Genomic DNA, 16842 nt, shown 5'->3' with positions numbered 1-16842 from the left:
GATGTCTTGGCACTGGGACCAGTTGCACTCCATTTGTCAACCCCCTATCGGACTGTCTGTACTTTGAAGTCTTTTAGCGTGACCCCCACTGTTCACCACGCCACAAAGAACATCTCACTTTTGACAGAAATTACCCTCTAATTGGTGAATATAATTGAAATATGTGCCATCGCCTGCCTGCGGTAAACCTACTTTTCTCTGCTAGGATTGTAGATGGCAGTGGGAATGTGCCTGCCGGTAAATATCTTTGTGAGACTTTTCAAAACAAGACTTTGTTCCTATGGAAACGTTGTTTTGCTCTTTTGGCGGCCAGAACATATCTGTAAGTACGCCCTGGTACATTTGTTAGGCTGCGTACACAAATATTTTGACCGACGGGGTGGGAGACTCTTAGGAAAGCCCTAATTTTCGGATACCTTTGAAACTTCAAAAAAATTCAAGTACTATAATATATTTTAAAGTTCTTTGAAGTCTCCCTGCGAAGCAGGCGAATAAGTCTATCTGTGCACGTACAATGTACTACAGTTACTCAAATCTGCCCCATAAACGTGTCGAAGACATTCGTATGTGTCATCATGTTTTGAGGACACATTGTTTCAAAACAATAATGGATGTTTACCGAATAAGAGGAGATAAATTACATTTTTCTCTGAATCAGAAGCACACTCTGTATCAGAGAAATGCTACTGCTAATCCGTAAAATCCTAAACTCATTTCTTCTCGGTGCAAGTCACTTCACACTATTCGATTTCGCTTTGCGAGTAGATATTCCAGGACATGCAGTATAGGGGCCTTAAGAAAATAATGTTATTGAAACACGCGTGTAATTACAAATGTTGTTTGAGTAAATAGTATGCCACCATATTTTGCTTCGTTTCGAGATATCGCTCCAATATCGACAGATGAACTCAATGGCAACGCTATGTGGTTTAGGTGTGCCCAGCTCAGTTCCGTCGGCATTCACGCTTTGTATACACCTCCATCACCATCTTGAACGTTCTTGACGCATAGAAAGACCCTAGTTTCAACTTCACAGGGTACAGTTGAAATCACTCTGTGAAAAAAACCCAAACGTGTGTGAGTTTATAGATAGTGTACCACATTGAAGATACCGTATTTCATACTCATTTAGCAGTTCATTAACTAAAGTGCCATTGAAACCAAGTATAGATCACCGAAGGTAGTATTCCCTTAACAATGTGTAGTCAGTCATTTTTGATGTTTTAATCAGGGGTTTTTTACATACATGTACAATGTTTTCAATTGGTCTTACTCGTAACTACTTCATTACCTGAAACTTTTAACATATTTCCCAATATTTATATTTCAGTATGATATCTATGCAGTCTCCTGTTTTATTCTGAATATCACATCTAAATTTCACGTGTTAAACTTGCCAACACATCTCATACGTTAGTTATGTCCAATGTTGTTGAACACTGTATTTTAGTCCGAACTAGAATTCAATTATAAACAATAATAATACATCCTCGTTATTCACAATGCGTTGCGCTGAAAGGGTTACATTTCAACGTAATTTAGGAAGCAGAACACAATTCCAAATGATGGTGTCACAAAACAACAAACAGTTGGTTTCAGAATGGCCACAATGGCGTTTTCATGAGAGATAGCTTAGTTGGGTTTTTTTTTTAAATAAAACGATGGTTACTCTGATCATTCATCCAACTAAAGTCTGATTAACTATCATGATTTAGGTCTATCATACACAGCTAGCACTGTCTGGGCCTATATATCATTTGAATGTACCCGAAAGCATCTCCGAAAGTTTTCATCATCCATTAATTTTCTCGAGAGGTGTTTGTAATAAAAGCCCTGGCGCCATCCCTACAAAGTCGAAAGTGCAAAGTGCACAAAGTTTGAACTAATAGTATATTTTATTTGCAAATAACGAGACAGTTATGTTAATCATTGGACGCTGTGGAGTATCATATATGGCGGCCTTAACGGAGAAGGGGATCCGTTTATGATAATGCTCTCGGACATTGTGAAGTTGCGGTAGATATACTGAGGCCTAGGACTTTGAAAACAAAAATCAATGGAAACAAAAATTATAAAATCATTGTACAATTGCACGGTAAAGATTAAAGGGTCGTTTATCCCTGTCTGATTGCGTTAAGAAGTTCAGTTTGGTGCCCGAGGTCGGTATGAATACACTATCCTTTCCCTCTGGGACATCGGTCTTTTTTACGATACGACGGTTTTCTCTCTAGTGATCATAATATGCTTTGTGAAACGCCTTTGCTCTTTTCTTCTTTGCTTTGAATGTTTATGCTTGTAACTTTATGCATTAAGGTCACCCTTGTACCATGTCATTTCGGTTGCGCTTGCTTGTATAGCCTACTATCTCCCAGGGTTTGCTCCTTGAACTTTTGTTGCCTACCTGCCTACCCATCTATCTATCTATCTATCTATCTATCTATCTATCTATCTATCTATCTATCTATCTATCTATCTATCTATCTATCTATCTATCTATCTATCTATCTATCTATCTATCTGTCTGTCTATCTATCTATCTATCTATCTATCTATCTATCTATCTATCTATCTATCTATCTATCTATCTATCTATCTATCTATCTATCTATCTATCTATCTATCTATCTATCTATGCACTATCAATCAATCAATCAAAGTTTGACGTGACAGTCAATATAAATATATATGTGTGTGCATATGTGTATTTGTGTCTCTCTACCATTTATGTATATTTATGCATATATGTGTATTTATGTATATGTGTAACACGGCCTTAGGGAACTACAAGCATCTAATCTTAGCATGCTATCCAAAGCACAGGCTGAGTGGGCGTAAATAATCTTAGAAATATAATTATCATGAAATATGAATATCATTAATACAATATTTTTGTTTATATACTTTAATAGTTTTGGGATTTCATCTAGGCTGAGCTCCCTTTTGGCTCTCCAATACGAGGAAATTGACTTCAACGGGTACGGATGGTACTTGAAAAACCCATCTTAGGGGCTTCCATTAGATAGTACAAGTGTATAAAAAGGGCATCCCATACAATATTGGACTCCCCGAAGAGTACTATGACGAGCCGTTTAAAAATACCTCGCAAGTGTACTCCGTTCCAGCAGAGGTTTCGAGACCAAACTCAGCTGCAGCTGGCTGTGTCTCAAATTTGAATGGCACCGCCTTCTCGACCGAGCACGGAACGCAATTCTGACAACAGAGAGCATCATTATTTCCGAAACACGTTTGGCATCAGCCGTTTTCCATCCTTGGTGGCCCGCTTTCGAGACGAATAGGACACTTTAAAAGGAGGCCAAGGGCACGAAACATTCAACAAACATGGACAAACATCGCGCAAATCAAATCTCGGGAGGTTTTGTTTGCGCCAGATTACACCGCTGTTTAAGCGCCAAATTGACGTCAAACGCTTGGAACTCAGTGATACAGCGTGGCCCTAACGTCAAAACATGCACGATATACGAGACATACACATACCGTATGGGACGTTGGTTGTATGTTGTTCACCACGTACACCATCATTTTAAGTACAAGCAACATCAGCATTGATCAGTTCTCGGATTGAAAGTTTATTTTCCATTGGCTTTATGCGTGTGTGTTGAGATGAATTTATACACCTTTGATATGTATATATGAGTAAAAAATCCATTACTTTCACACACAGTTGTCAGAAATGTCAGTTTGTGATTGGAAGTACAATGAGAGTTTACCTCCTTTTTCTCCGGTTTTCATTATTTTGAAGTTGCAACTTGTACGTTGTTCCAATTCAGCCATCAAAAGTAACATTTAGTATATTGGCATTATACAGAAACAGTCATAGGCTGTATCGACAAGTTTAACACTAAAGCGCGACTTTGAGAGTAGAACAAGAAACTATACATGCTGTATCCTACATGCAGAACTAAAGTACTAGAATTAATAGAATATAACAAAATACAAAATACAAATAAGAAAAGTATAGGTTATGTGATATATATATATATATATATATATATATATATATATATATATATATATATATATATATATATATGTGTGTACAAATATACTGGTATCGTCGTTGGAAAGTGGAGTTATTGATGCTAAAAGCAGAGCGTTATAAATAATAACACAAATTACTTTAAGTACAAAATAATTGTATCTGTTAGAATATCCCTAATTAAATCTGTAATTATGTCACAGATATAATTGCTTTGTAATTGAAGTAATCTGTGTTATGCACACACACATGTATGTATATATATATATATATATATATATATATATATATATATATATATATATATATATGTATATATATATATATATATATATATATATATATATATAAATTACAGAAACGGCTCCTCCTTGTTCATGTTCCTTCTGTCTTGTGGCAGTCCGAGTACTTTGTGTCACTGTGTATCTTATCATATAAAAACATCAGCCATACATCAACTTACACACTGTAGTCAACCCATGGGGGAGTTGAACCTAAAGTGACGTTCTCATCTACACGACATGTTAAAAAAGACACGGTTATCTTGAGAAAACTTACCCTTTCCTGAAGCAAATGCTGTTTGTTTGGTCGGATTCCAAGATCCCAAATTCCAAGAGCTTCCATTGACTTAAGATTGTGAGTGATAAAAAATTAATTTAGGAGGCTAACTTGAAAGGCTTGCTTTTGCTCTCATGTTAAAACAAACAACTAATCGTGTAATTTTTCCCAAATATTAATTTTCCTGAATTATGGTATTTAAATTAACACCAGTAACCAATACTTGTAACACTTGAAGGAAGTCTTGGACTCTCAAAAGGCGCCGTTTAGGTCGTCTGGAATGCATTACATTGGCATATGCCTGTGTGCAGAAGAAATACATAAAGGGTAAACATGACAATACTATTAAGTGAAGATGTATGAATAATCATCTTCATAATTGAATGTTGATTTATTTGATCACCGAAAATCTTTTTGCTCAAAATTAGTATTGAGTTCAAAGGGGAATGTAATGCAGAGATATTGTGTATATGCGCAATACTTTTACACATATATTATATGTGTTTGCGTTAAACTTTCAGGGAGTTACTATAGATATACATGGTTTATCATCTTAGATGATTACCTGAGCAGGATTTTGCGGATGAAAAGTTGGAAATGCGAGGACACTTCCTAACTGGGCAGTACCAGTATCATATGATGGGATAACAATTGTGACTCTTGAACATAGCATACAAGCATGGTTTATGATTGGGTTTACCGTTGATAAACACACTTTCACACGCGTAAAGTAGTTTGCGCCAAAATGGTGACAGCGACATCTCCAACAGGGTCCCAGGTCGAAAACACCTGCTCGCGCATGTAGAACTGATACTCACAAAATAAACAAAAACATAAACATAACGTTACTTTCTCTGGTTATCCCGTTGATGTGGTCGGAGAGAGGTTACTCGTTAAGTGTAGTCACGGTTATTTCAGTGCAATAGGTCGTCTCTTGTGGATCAATTAAAGTGACAAAGTCTGTCTCTTTGACCTTTTTGTGATAGATTATTGAAATATTTCAGAAGGTCACTCGGTGTACAAAATGACGACGCTACATAAGTGCAAAAGTGTAAAAATCACCCCTTTGCTGAATTCATCTAACAGATGATTTCGTTTGTTACCTCTAGACAAAATGGATTTTCCCCGGATGATTCCGCTGTGCTTTCCCGTTTCAAATAAACACTGTCACAATGATATACGGAAAAGGTGCAACCTTGTTATATGAAAGGCTCCGCCAATTACTATAAGACTTCATTCGCAAGCACCGAACTTCATGTTACAATGTATGTTCAAGCCATGCATGGTAACAGTTGTGCATGGAACTTGATTTTTTAGTACAGACCGTAAAATGCTTCACTGAATGTTTAATCTCGTCTGGCTGCAAGCAGATTGAGGTTGTGCACAGTTGACCAGTATTTCAGCATGATTCAAGAAGTTAAACATCACAAACTACTTTTCATATCAATTTCCATATGCAAAATGCAATTTTCCATATGCAATTTCAATTGCACTGTAATGCACTTGGAAATAAATTACTATTATCAAACAAAATTCATGTAAAAGCTCAAAAAAGAGCGACTTTGTCCCTTGAAAAAGGAAGAAATTACACTTGTTGCCTATGTAATTTTATTTCGTTGTGTTTCGGTATTGCTACGTATATCTGTCGTAATAACGACGAACCCTCTGAGAAAATTGACCATCTAATCAGATATTTCAAGTTTTTGCGTAATTGGTAGAGTTACAGAGAGTTACTTTTAACATTTCTGGGATAAACGTACCGGAGAAACTTATTTGTTTCCATTTATCTAAAACAAAGGAATAGTAAAGAAATGAGTCAGCTTATGTGTATTTAACGAGTCTTCTTGGCGGCATGGCCATATCCTTTTGAGCAAAATCACTCGGTATTTTTGAACTGCTATCTGATGATCTTCGACCTACGATAATCGAGATCTGGGAGATCTCTGGTGAGATTGTTGCGTTGGTCCAGGCTTTTCGTAAATACCGCTGCCGAGTTTGCCTCTTACCCTCTTGAATTTTCAGTGGGCGGACATTTTTGGGCATTTTAGTGTCACCTCCCGCAGTATACAGGAGTTCTTCGTAGCCCAAGCCGAGCGCCTATTAGGGTCTTATTTGACACAACGCCACAGCGGCGCGTGTCTCCCAGCAAGCAGATCAATAGGAGTTTCAGCGTCTCCCTTGGTCATATGCCTTCCCGAACAATGCACCCACGAAGTGATTTAATTTTAACGGACAAGAATCTACCTAACGTCGGTAAATGTGATCGCGAATTGCACAAAAATCCCCCCGCGCATATCACGTAGTTACATGTTGACGCCCTGTCATTCGCGTTGCTAGGATAGTTATGCGATAAAGCGTTGATATGGACGTATTGCCAAGCTGAAGCACACAGATAAACGTCGGTCACGTGATCTGTTCTCCCATTAGAGCAGAGCACACGACTGTGTACATGAAACAGCGAGCGGGTACCATGTCGAAGTCTAGTTCTTTGCGCATCAGGTATGGGTTTCACCGCGAGTTTTTGGGATGTGTATCAGTGAGAGATTAACAGTCAAGTTCAGGACCCAAATTAGCCATTTTGAGAGACAGCGGGGTAATTTTACCGCCGCGTATCGTGTTCCTCAATGACTGTGTGTGTAGGTTCTAATAGCTCGATCGAAATGAATGTTCTATGTAATTTTCAGTGGTTTCCTTACTGACCCGACAACATTTCTGTTTCTACGTTCCAGTTCTAGTCATGGATGTGCTCAACGACAAGCCAAAAGAAACGGGAAACGGTATTAGATAGGCCATCGAATGGTGTCACGGGTAAAACCGACAGGCCTTCGAACGGCACTAAAGAGGAATCGCAAACACTGCACGGCGAAGAATGTACCCCAATGTCTGGGAACACTGCAAATATGGCGCCCAAAAGTACAGTGTGTTTAAATGGTGTGTTATGCTATTACTGGCAGTACTGGCTGGATTTGCCAAATCACAGGACTGTGTGCCCTGTCCACAAGACTGCCAGTGTAGTTCACAGTCGGCATCAGGCAGTAGTTCAGCCCCAGTATCATGTGTCGTCGACTGCCAACAACTATCTTTGAGTAGCCTCCCTCCGATAAATGCATCGCTAGGAACCAGCGTCGTACACCTGTAAGTACCCTAACGCATTCACATCCACGGTCATACTGTATAGCGTCAAACAGTCCCTTTATATTGTGTTCCACCCCATAGCTGAGATATAGCGATCGACTACAAAGAATAGAACAATATTTTAGAATGAGAGGTATGTAAATACAAGTCTCCCATCCAGGCAAACTTCGCAGGACACCGTTGAATGTTCACTCAGAGAGTGTGTACGATGGCCTCAGACAATCCACGTTTGCCTTTTCAGTTCCAAGACGTACCACATCCACTACAATATTGGGTGGCATTACTACAATTTTTCAGTGCAGGTCGTAAAACATAACCCTTCAGTACATGTCCAAGAACAACGGCAGCTGGACACAAAGGGATAGAAAACAATAGACTCGTAATTTGATTGTTTATATATAAGACAGTGTACACTGTAGGGCATCTAGGGTCATGCATTCATAACTTTTGGAGAGCTGGTGTGATTCCTTCTATGGACGTTATGTCCATGTTCATTCTGATAAGCAGCACCAAAGACAACAACAAGAGAGCAAAACAAAAGTACCTATGTTCATGTGTGTACCACACTAACTGGGACAGCTCCAGTGTGTTAAATTGAGTAGAGAGAAAAGCCAATCACTAGAATTCTAAATCTATTAAATTTGATTCACGCCAGGCAACATATTGAACAGTAACTAGGTAAGGGTGTATGGTTTGTGTACAGTTCAATAAGGTTTTTCAAGTAGAAATTTGCCCAACTTGTCAAAAATATATGAGTAGTTCTTATTGGATTTTAAAAAAGCCTGTAAAACGAGTAAAACAAAAACGATATTGATGAATATTGTCATCAGTGAAAATATCACAGACTATTGAAGATGACCTTTCTGTGTGCATAGCTGTGAACGTGAAACAATTTACTTAATAAGGTAAATGTTTTGTGCTGAAACGTGAAGTATTAACTTTTACAAATTAGTTTCAAAAGGAACACGTTAACAAGAACACCAAACCGTAAAGTGAGGATTGCCCGGAGGCATGTAGTCATGAGGACCTCGCCCAAGAAGCCAAATTTAGAAAATGAACACCATTGAGAGCAAGATTTCTAAAGGAGGAAGGAATGTGATAGTTCATAATCATATCTGCAAGAAAGTAGAAACTCGGTGGATAGATAAATAAATAAATAAATAGACAAATTAATGAAAATATAAATACATATAATATTTTATTTATATTTATATATAATGTACATACAAAAAATACATATATACATACACACACACACACACACACACACATATAAATATATATATATATATATATATATGTGTGTGTGTGTGTGTGTGTGTGTGTGTGTGTGTATACAAAAACAAAAATAACATATGCATATATAAACACTTTAATGAGAATAGTAAAATTTTTAGTTATATTTAATGTAATGCAACTTGCATTTTGATGGCAACAATTCTAATGAAATTAATTGATGATTTTAGCAGACAATAGTAAATTAAATATATGTTTTTTTATTATATCCAGCAATTTCTGCAACAGGAGAATGAAGTTCAGATATTTCTAATATTCTGTTGTCAACTGCTGTATGTCACGTCAACTCATTAACATTTTCAAAAGGAAACAACTTATGTCAAAAGAGAATTTCAGCATAAATAGAGCATAAAGACGAAGAACCACAGACACCAGCGGCATTTTGCCCTCTGCACAGACAAAGTTCAACCTCATTATTATGTTTCTAGAAAAGTTAGAATAATTTTAGGATCTTAGGAAGAAGTTTTAAATGGAAAGAGAAAAGAAGCTCAGCGAAATTCCTAAATCAATAAGTTTGTGTGTAGAGTTAGTCAAAAAGTTTCCTTTTATCGGCTAAATGTGACTTTTAGCAGCAAAGTATGTGAACATTCATTTCAAAATGAGAATACCTGTTTAATAGTAGGTTTATCCACTCTCTCAGAGTTCCAAAATACTGGCCGTTTTGTATAAAAGAACAGGTAACTTTGGCTATCTGTCAGGTATTTTACCTAGATTCTCAGTGTACACGCGTTTCAATAGCAAGAAAGGCAAATGGGCTTTTGTTCAATTGAATTCAATGGAAGTTGGTGTGCATTGAAAGCTCTCAGGTATATGGATCTGCACCATTATGTTTCTCATGGCCACAGAAAAGGGACGGAATTTTCTAGTTCACACTTATTGCAGGTAAAGCAAAATACTTAAATGTCAAACAGTTGCTTAGGGTGTCTCATGGTGGAATTGGAAGTGGATTCTTTTTTGAGGGGAAGCTGAAACTTTGAAGTTACCTCTCCACTGATTGATTTTTGTGTTTTTCTTAAGTGTTAGAGGTAGTCATTCATACCCTTTGTCAGTCAGTCCTTTGTCTGTTGATTTGTTTGTTCGCCGACAGAAAAATAAATAGGAAAAAGCTGAGAGCGTTTTTGATAAATGGCCGGTTGCTTGCCACTCGGAGAAAAAAAGGAAAGGCCGCCATTGCATTGCGCAAGATTTAAGGTTGTGAATTTTGTGGAGCGGGCGTGCTAAAAAGGTTAGGTGTACTGAGAGAGAGAAACAACCGCATGATTGAACGGTGTGTGCCTGTACGCTGGTGTTGCTGGCTATTGATATGCAAATGATGTGACAGGTAATAAAATTGAGGTGAAATGGGGTCACTCTGCTTTGGTTTGCCTTTCTTTGTCAAACAAGCAAGATTGTTCCTGTCGTATTTGTTATTCATGCGCCAAATCTAAAAGACTATCAGCCTTTGTGTATTGCCCGAGAAAACCATTGTAATCGGGAAATATAATAATAGATAAAATAAATGAAGAAATACATTGAAAATCAGAGGTCTTCACCTTCTCGGTATATTTTAAAGTATGTAGAAATAAAAAGTGTAAATAAATACAGTTGAAATAAAAGGAAAATAGAATTTCTGTTGTTCATCAGCAATGAATGGATACAGGGCATTGAAGGGAGCATCGGGGAAAACGAAAAAGTACAAGGGCGTAGTGCAGTCTTGTTGTACTCTGTGACAATCTTGGTTATTGTTTGTGTATACGGCGATTGAGAATAAACCACTGATTCATGCGTGATGTCGTCATGAATGTCAACTCACTCTGCCTCACCCTTTTCATTAAGGTAATATGTGCTTGAAACTGGAACTTTTAGACTTTTTCTGGAACTCTCCTTGAGGTCACTTTTAAACCATTCTCTTTCAAAATTAAGGACAAAAATCAGGGGTTAGCAAGCAACTTTGGGTACTAGAGAAACTCAACATCTAAAATTTACCGATATTTGAAATTCAAAATGGCTGCGGCCTCTTTGTTAAGTTCATGAAGGAAAAATTAACTATTTTATTTTCACATAAACAAGAAGATGAAATTCACGCAATAGGCTGTAAAATAAGTTCCCACAAGCAGCATACGAACAAAGAAATGTGAAATTTGAGAGTCTAGATGCCTGTCCAAAAAATGCATTCTGTCTTGTAAAGTTAAACGATTTATTCAGAAAAGGATTAAATTTTGCCAGTTTTAAAAAGTAAATATTTGTCTAAAATTGTTTACATGAAATTGAATTTCAGAAAATATGCGTATGGGACAGGTGACATCAGTAGTTTGCCTTCTCCGCTGTTGTAATTGAAACTCAAAAATTCAAATATCGTGACATCTGTCCAAAAGCTGGAATAACTCAAACATTGCAATCAGAAAAATGCTGTTTGGATTTCTGTCGGAAGTTTGAGTCACTTTTTTGCTGCAATATTTAGTAACAAACCTACGTAATTATCTTGCTTCCAAGTAATAAAAAAACGGCAGAAATAAGTCCAAAAGACCTTGACATTGTTTCTATAAAATGGAAGATGTTTGTCAAAATTAAGGGTAAAACTGATTTGGTTGTCAACACACAACTGTTCTCATGGAAGGGTTTTGGCTGTACTTTGATCACAAGAATGAGTTCATGTTTTCGTAAAATGTATCAATTTATTAACCACACTTGAACTAGTTTTAACTGTTTACACAGTATCAAGGCTCTAACAACCTAGTCAACTTTGGCATTCAATGAAAACGACCCTTGAAAAACCCTCATTGCTGATGTTTATTTTCTTTCTTTTAAATTTCACCTTGCAAAATATTGAATTTGATGTCTGACTGTTCATTGGCATTGAAGACATTTTCATATCTTGGAGAGAACCCAACATTCCCTTGTTGAGTGTATTTGCCTAAAAAAGTATGAGTCACAGTTGGTCAACAAAAACATTTAATGATGCATATATGTTTGAAAATTTTATTCAAAAACTGAAGGATAAATTTTTTATGAGAATGCTGGTTGTAATTTGTAAAATCTTTGTCGTCTGTTTTCAGTGTATTTAAATTTCGTCATGGTGTTCCATGTACAAGTTTGCACTTGCCTTTGTCATCAATGGCTTTGATTTACTGCTGTGGTAATCTGCCACTTGTTTGATTGCCATTGGTATTCTATTGATAGAAAAAAGTTCACACCAGTTAAAAAAGTACATGCTGACGTTGCCCGGAGAAGCAGGACTGTGTAATTTGTGGGTGGCGTTAGCGCAAGACAAAATATAAAACATTGTGGAATAAAGGGACTAATCCACGCATAGAAGAAACTCATTTATTTTGGTGATTTTGTTTATTTGAACATTGGGTTGAGTAGTTATTTACGTTAGGATTTTTGAAAACATGCCCAGTAGTTTCATTTACTGGTGGGTTATAGTTAAGTCGCCATACTTTGGTTGGAATTTTTGGAATCTGTGAGTTCAATGACGTAATCTCTAGTGGTTTAGTTGCTGTTTACCTGTTGAATAGTCAGTTGAAAAACAAAAATGGATGGTTTTCAGGGATGGCTGATGCGAATGATGAATGGGAATTTTTCATGTGGAACCAGGAGTTTGCAGTCTTGCTCGGCGACTGTGCTTGATTGTGTTGGCATGTGTGACTTCATGGATGTCCCCAGCTCCTGTACTGAATGATTTAACTTTCTGAGATTTCTTTAAATGAAAAATGATAAAAATATAAATATGAAACATAAGTAGGACACTTTCTAGAATGATCTATTGAAACCAATCTTCCCTTGATGTGGATGTTGGGGAAAGATTTGCTACTGATTACAAATGGCAATTGTAAATGAGATGTAAATGAGATGTAAATGAGATGTAAATGAGATGTAAATGAGATGTGGGACTGCAGATATGCATAGTTTTGTTCATCTTCAACTCAATTAGGCCTTTTTATGTGTGAAAAATTATGTGTTTTAGGCCAAATTTGGCTGTTTTTTTGAATTCATGCTACTCCAATATTAAAATCCGTATGATATCAAAAATGTGGGCTTCAGTGCCGTGTTAAGTACACTGTGGCATTAAGCTTCGTAGAATTGTATTAACTACAGGTGTCATGCTATATGTGAAGCAGAGAGAGAGAGAGAGAGAGAGAGAGAGAGAGAGAGAGAGAGAGAGAGAGAGAGAGAGCAAAGCTTGAGTTGCATCATTGTCATACATAGCAGCAATCAGTGAAGTGCTCAGTACTTAGCTCAAATATTCAATTTGAAGCCTTTTATTCATGTTTCACCCCTTGTCAACTCTGATCAAGTGACTAGTCTAGAATTGTGAATTTGATTGATTAAGACTATGTGTCTGTGTTCCTGATTGGTTGGTTTTATGGGCCTTGGCTACATTCCAAATTTGAAAAAATCCTAAATGAATGCTGAAATGCTGGTAGACATGAAAAGTTGGGGAGCATTTATTAATAATACTTTTATTGCCTGGTTCAAATACATTTGAATGCCCTACAAACTGTCATCGATTTTTGGAGAATACGTGAGATGTGAAAGATGTTCCCAGAAACTGCAAACTCAAACAAAGTGAGGCCAAAAACAATATTTATAAGAAATAAAGGCATCACATTTTCAGTGTTTTTCACACTATAAATAGTATTTTGTTCCTCATTTAGTTGCTGGGCCATAATTTGGAAAAGTATTTCTACCTGAGAAATTGAAATGGAACTGGTCCAAAGACAGTTATTTGAAAGAGAATAGCCTATCAAATGCACAGAGTTGTTTTGAACCTGTTCACCACAATGGTTTGACCCAAACCCATCGTCATCAATGGTAAATGTGGAGCTGTTTACAGGGAATGGGGTGAACTAGTTCAACATGAAGAAATTAGAATGTTTTGCAGACTGTAGAAATCATGTTCAATGGTTTAATCCGTTCACAGCCCTGTTTTGGTACAACTCTGTCACTTTCTATGGAAATGGTGGACCATTGCATAATGAAAGAGGGGAGTCTTGGTTGAGAGGGACCAAACCTCCGGGCACTAATTAACCAATAAGAAATAACATTGTCATTGTCCTTGCCATAAACTGATGGGACAGGTCCAAGGAGATCATATGATATGATCATATCCATATGATATGTCTATATGCTAAGTTGATCAGAAGGAAATACACATCTCAACCAATGAAACTTTACCCTTTGACTTAAACGATGGCAAAATGAAATGTTATGCAGACTTCCATACAACCCACACAGATGGAATTAAAATACCACTTTCTAATGAGTCGCCTATCAGTTGCTATGGACGCAAATGACAAAACTAAGTGTCATGCAAATATTGGAACAGAGTCCTCATAAATTTGTCTAGCTCCTAATTAAGAGAAGCCAACAGTTCTCGGTTGACAGAGGATGAAAATGAATGAATCTTTATTTCAAACCGAAAAAAAAAGCTGAATTTTGTGTCTGTATTTTTGAAGTCGTCTCAAGTAGCCTTTTTAGAGTGTGGTCTGAGATGAAAGGACTTTCAGTTGAAGTAGGATGACAAAGGCAAACATGAGTTCTTCTGTTCCAAAGGAGGCTTAAGTGTATGTAACCAGAATTAAGAATGTCGGACGTTACATTCGGAATATGTGAATGTCTGTATTACAGTTTGTGGCCATGTTCCCATGACGGGAAATCAGAGGGTAAACGGCTAGTGAGCTGTACAATTTCAGATTCAGCTACTGAGCTCAAATATCTTATACATCACCTTTTTTCACAGCTGAAGCAGTTGGCAATTTTATGAAACTCATTGCTAAAGAAAAATGAAAAAAAAAAAAAAAAAAAAAAAAAAAAAAAAAAAAAATACAGCAACATATTACACATACAGACTGTAAATGTTGTATGCGTTATTACAGGTCATCAACCATACCATGTAAAAGTCGGCCATTTTGAAGCTTGAGTGGATGGTTGCTATAGTGATAGTCAATAAAATCTCCACCAGCCCTGAGAGTACGCTATTTGTCACCATTCAACTCATTGATTAGTCAAATAGTACAATGGATGTATGATGATTCATTTTCTAAATTTCTTCGAATTCGTTTCTCCAATATTTTTGGGCTTATGAAACATTATCGTCATTTCAAGTCTTGTCCAAAATACATCTCTATTACATTGTTAATGCTGCAGAAGGTATGTCAGTCTTTTGCTCTAAATCCTGACAAGAGAATGATTACAATTAAAAGGTTAATAAGTTCAAACTACATGTAGTTTATGATATCAGTATGTTATCAAATAACATGGACTAATGGGTGCCCTCCCCTTCTCACTCGTCATAAAATGAGACAAATTAGGCAGACTGTAACTGTCGAATAATGTCTATCTGTATTTTGATCAGGTCAGATGTACTTTATATGCCATTAAAGTCATCGATCTACTTTTTTAATGAGATTCTTAATGAGATTCAATTAATGTTTAATGAGATTCATAATAAAAGCACGTTTCTCTCGACAGGCCTCTCTTGGGAAAATCTTACTATAAACGACATGAGGTGTGTTTGACAGTGGAATTCGTGACCGCTGACAATATATTCTATAATATTACATAGCTTAGTATGATTATTGTCATGATTATACATGTATGTACCGTGTTTATCCATGTAAGGTCCTGAGAAAGGAGTCTTTTTTGAAAATTAGGGCGGGCATTTACCAGGACCAGTAGATGTTATGATGACCCTGTCACATCTGTCCCCAGCCTGTTTTCCATACATAGTCCTACCACATTGCTCAAGGCAAGGAAGGTGGTTCTGGTATCTGATAATAAGTTTATGCTTACACAAGTATCAATTTACGTGAGAGTCATTCATCAATAAAAGCGGTTCAAAATTTTTTTTTAGTCATTTTACATCCATTATTTCAAATAGTTTTAGAAAGCTCTGTGTTTTGCTGTGATACTCAAGTTCTTGAACTCTTGCCATGTGACATTCAGCTTGTTCAGAAAATGCTCAACAACAACCAAAGTTAAATTTGGCCAACACGATATAATTTATAGATCAATAGTTTTTCATGTGAAATCAGTTGCACTGTATATTTGTCAGCATGCAATATACATTTACCGATGAGGTTCTGTAGGTATATTATGGGATTCTCAATCGAGTATTGATATCTTGTGTCATATGTATGATTAGCTTTTTGTTTCTATTTTAGTGGAGAATGACACATATTTTTCATTGTCAACAGTATGCAAATTATATATTGTTTATGCAAATCAGTAATGTTATTATGAATGTTTGAAATCATGTAAGTATTATGCATTTGTTGATGCAATGTCTTGATGACAAACATTTCCTTGATATGACTATTAATGAAGCCATGAACTGCAGTGCTATTGCAAGTAACGGTCTTGTTATGACTGAGGTATCTGATGAAATGAATATTTCTCTTCTTTTATATTGTGGTAGCAATGGTCACTGTGTGCTGATGATTCATAAGGCACTCTTTTGCACTTTGTGAAATATGTAAGATTTCTCTCTTCAGCAACAATTTTGAACCATCAGCGTTTTCTGACCAGACTACAAGCAAACATGGAGTTGAAACTTTTTCTTTATTTGGGCAAAAGCCTTGAAAAAATTTTGAAGGTGACTTGTAACTGGTTAAGCCAATAATCATGTCGTGACTAATGCTCATGTTTTACCCAGTCGGCTTTCCGCCAGTAGACAGAGAAAGATCAGCTTCAGAGGTTGACTTGTGAACAGAATCAAACTCCTCAGCATACCAAAGTTGACAAATAGTCACAATCAGGCCCTCTTAACTTAGTGATTTGTTGATACACTTATCGGCCGGCAGGACTGGTTGGAATGCAGCGTGCGTGAAATTCAGACTTATCTCCGAATAAGCTGTGGCTAACATGCAGGTTCT

At 36.7% G+C, this 16842-nt stretch overlaps 1 protein-coding gene across 3 annotated transcripts in view; it reads left to right on the top strand.

The window, feature by feature from the left end:
* Positions 1–16842, top strand: part of LOC139151268 (polycystin-1-like) — a 113502-nt gene that overhangs the window by 19656 nt on the left and 77004 nt on the right. For 2 of the 3 annotated variants that reach the window (XM_070723936.1, XM_070723934.1), the window contains exons 1-2: positions 6973–7054; positions 7285–7690. In XM_070723936.1, the coding sequence (XP_070580037.1) occupies positions 7425–7690 (266 nt within the window). In that variant the 5' untranslated portion in view covers positions 6973–7054; positions 7285–7424. Of the gene's footprint in view, positions 1–6972; positions 7055–7284; positions 7691–16842 lie in introns of those variants that run through there. The other variant, XM_070723935.1, reaches the window with a different exon arrangement.

The sequence above is a fragment of the Ptychodera flava genome, chromosome 15 (genome assembly GCF_041260155.1).
Source record: "Ptychodera flava strain L36383 chromosome 15, AS_Pfla_20210202, whole genome shotgun sequence".
NCBI classification, from domain to species: Eukaryota; Metazoa; Hemichordata; class Enteropneusta; family Ptychoderidae; genus Ptychodera; species Ptychodera flava.
This window is presented reverse-complemented; position numbering and strand designations above follow the sequence as displayed.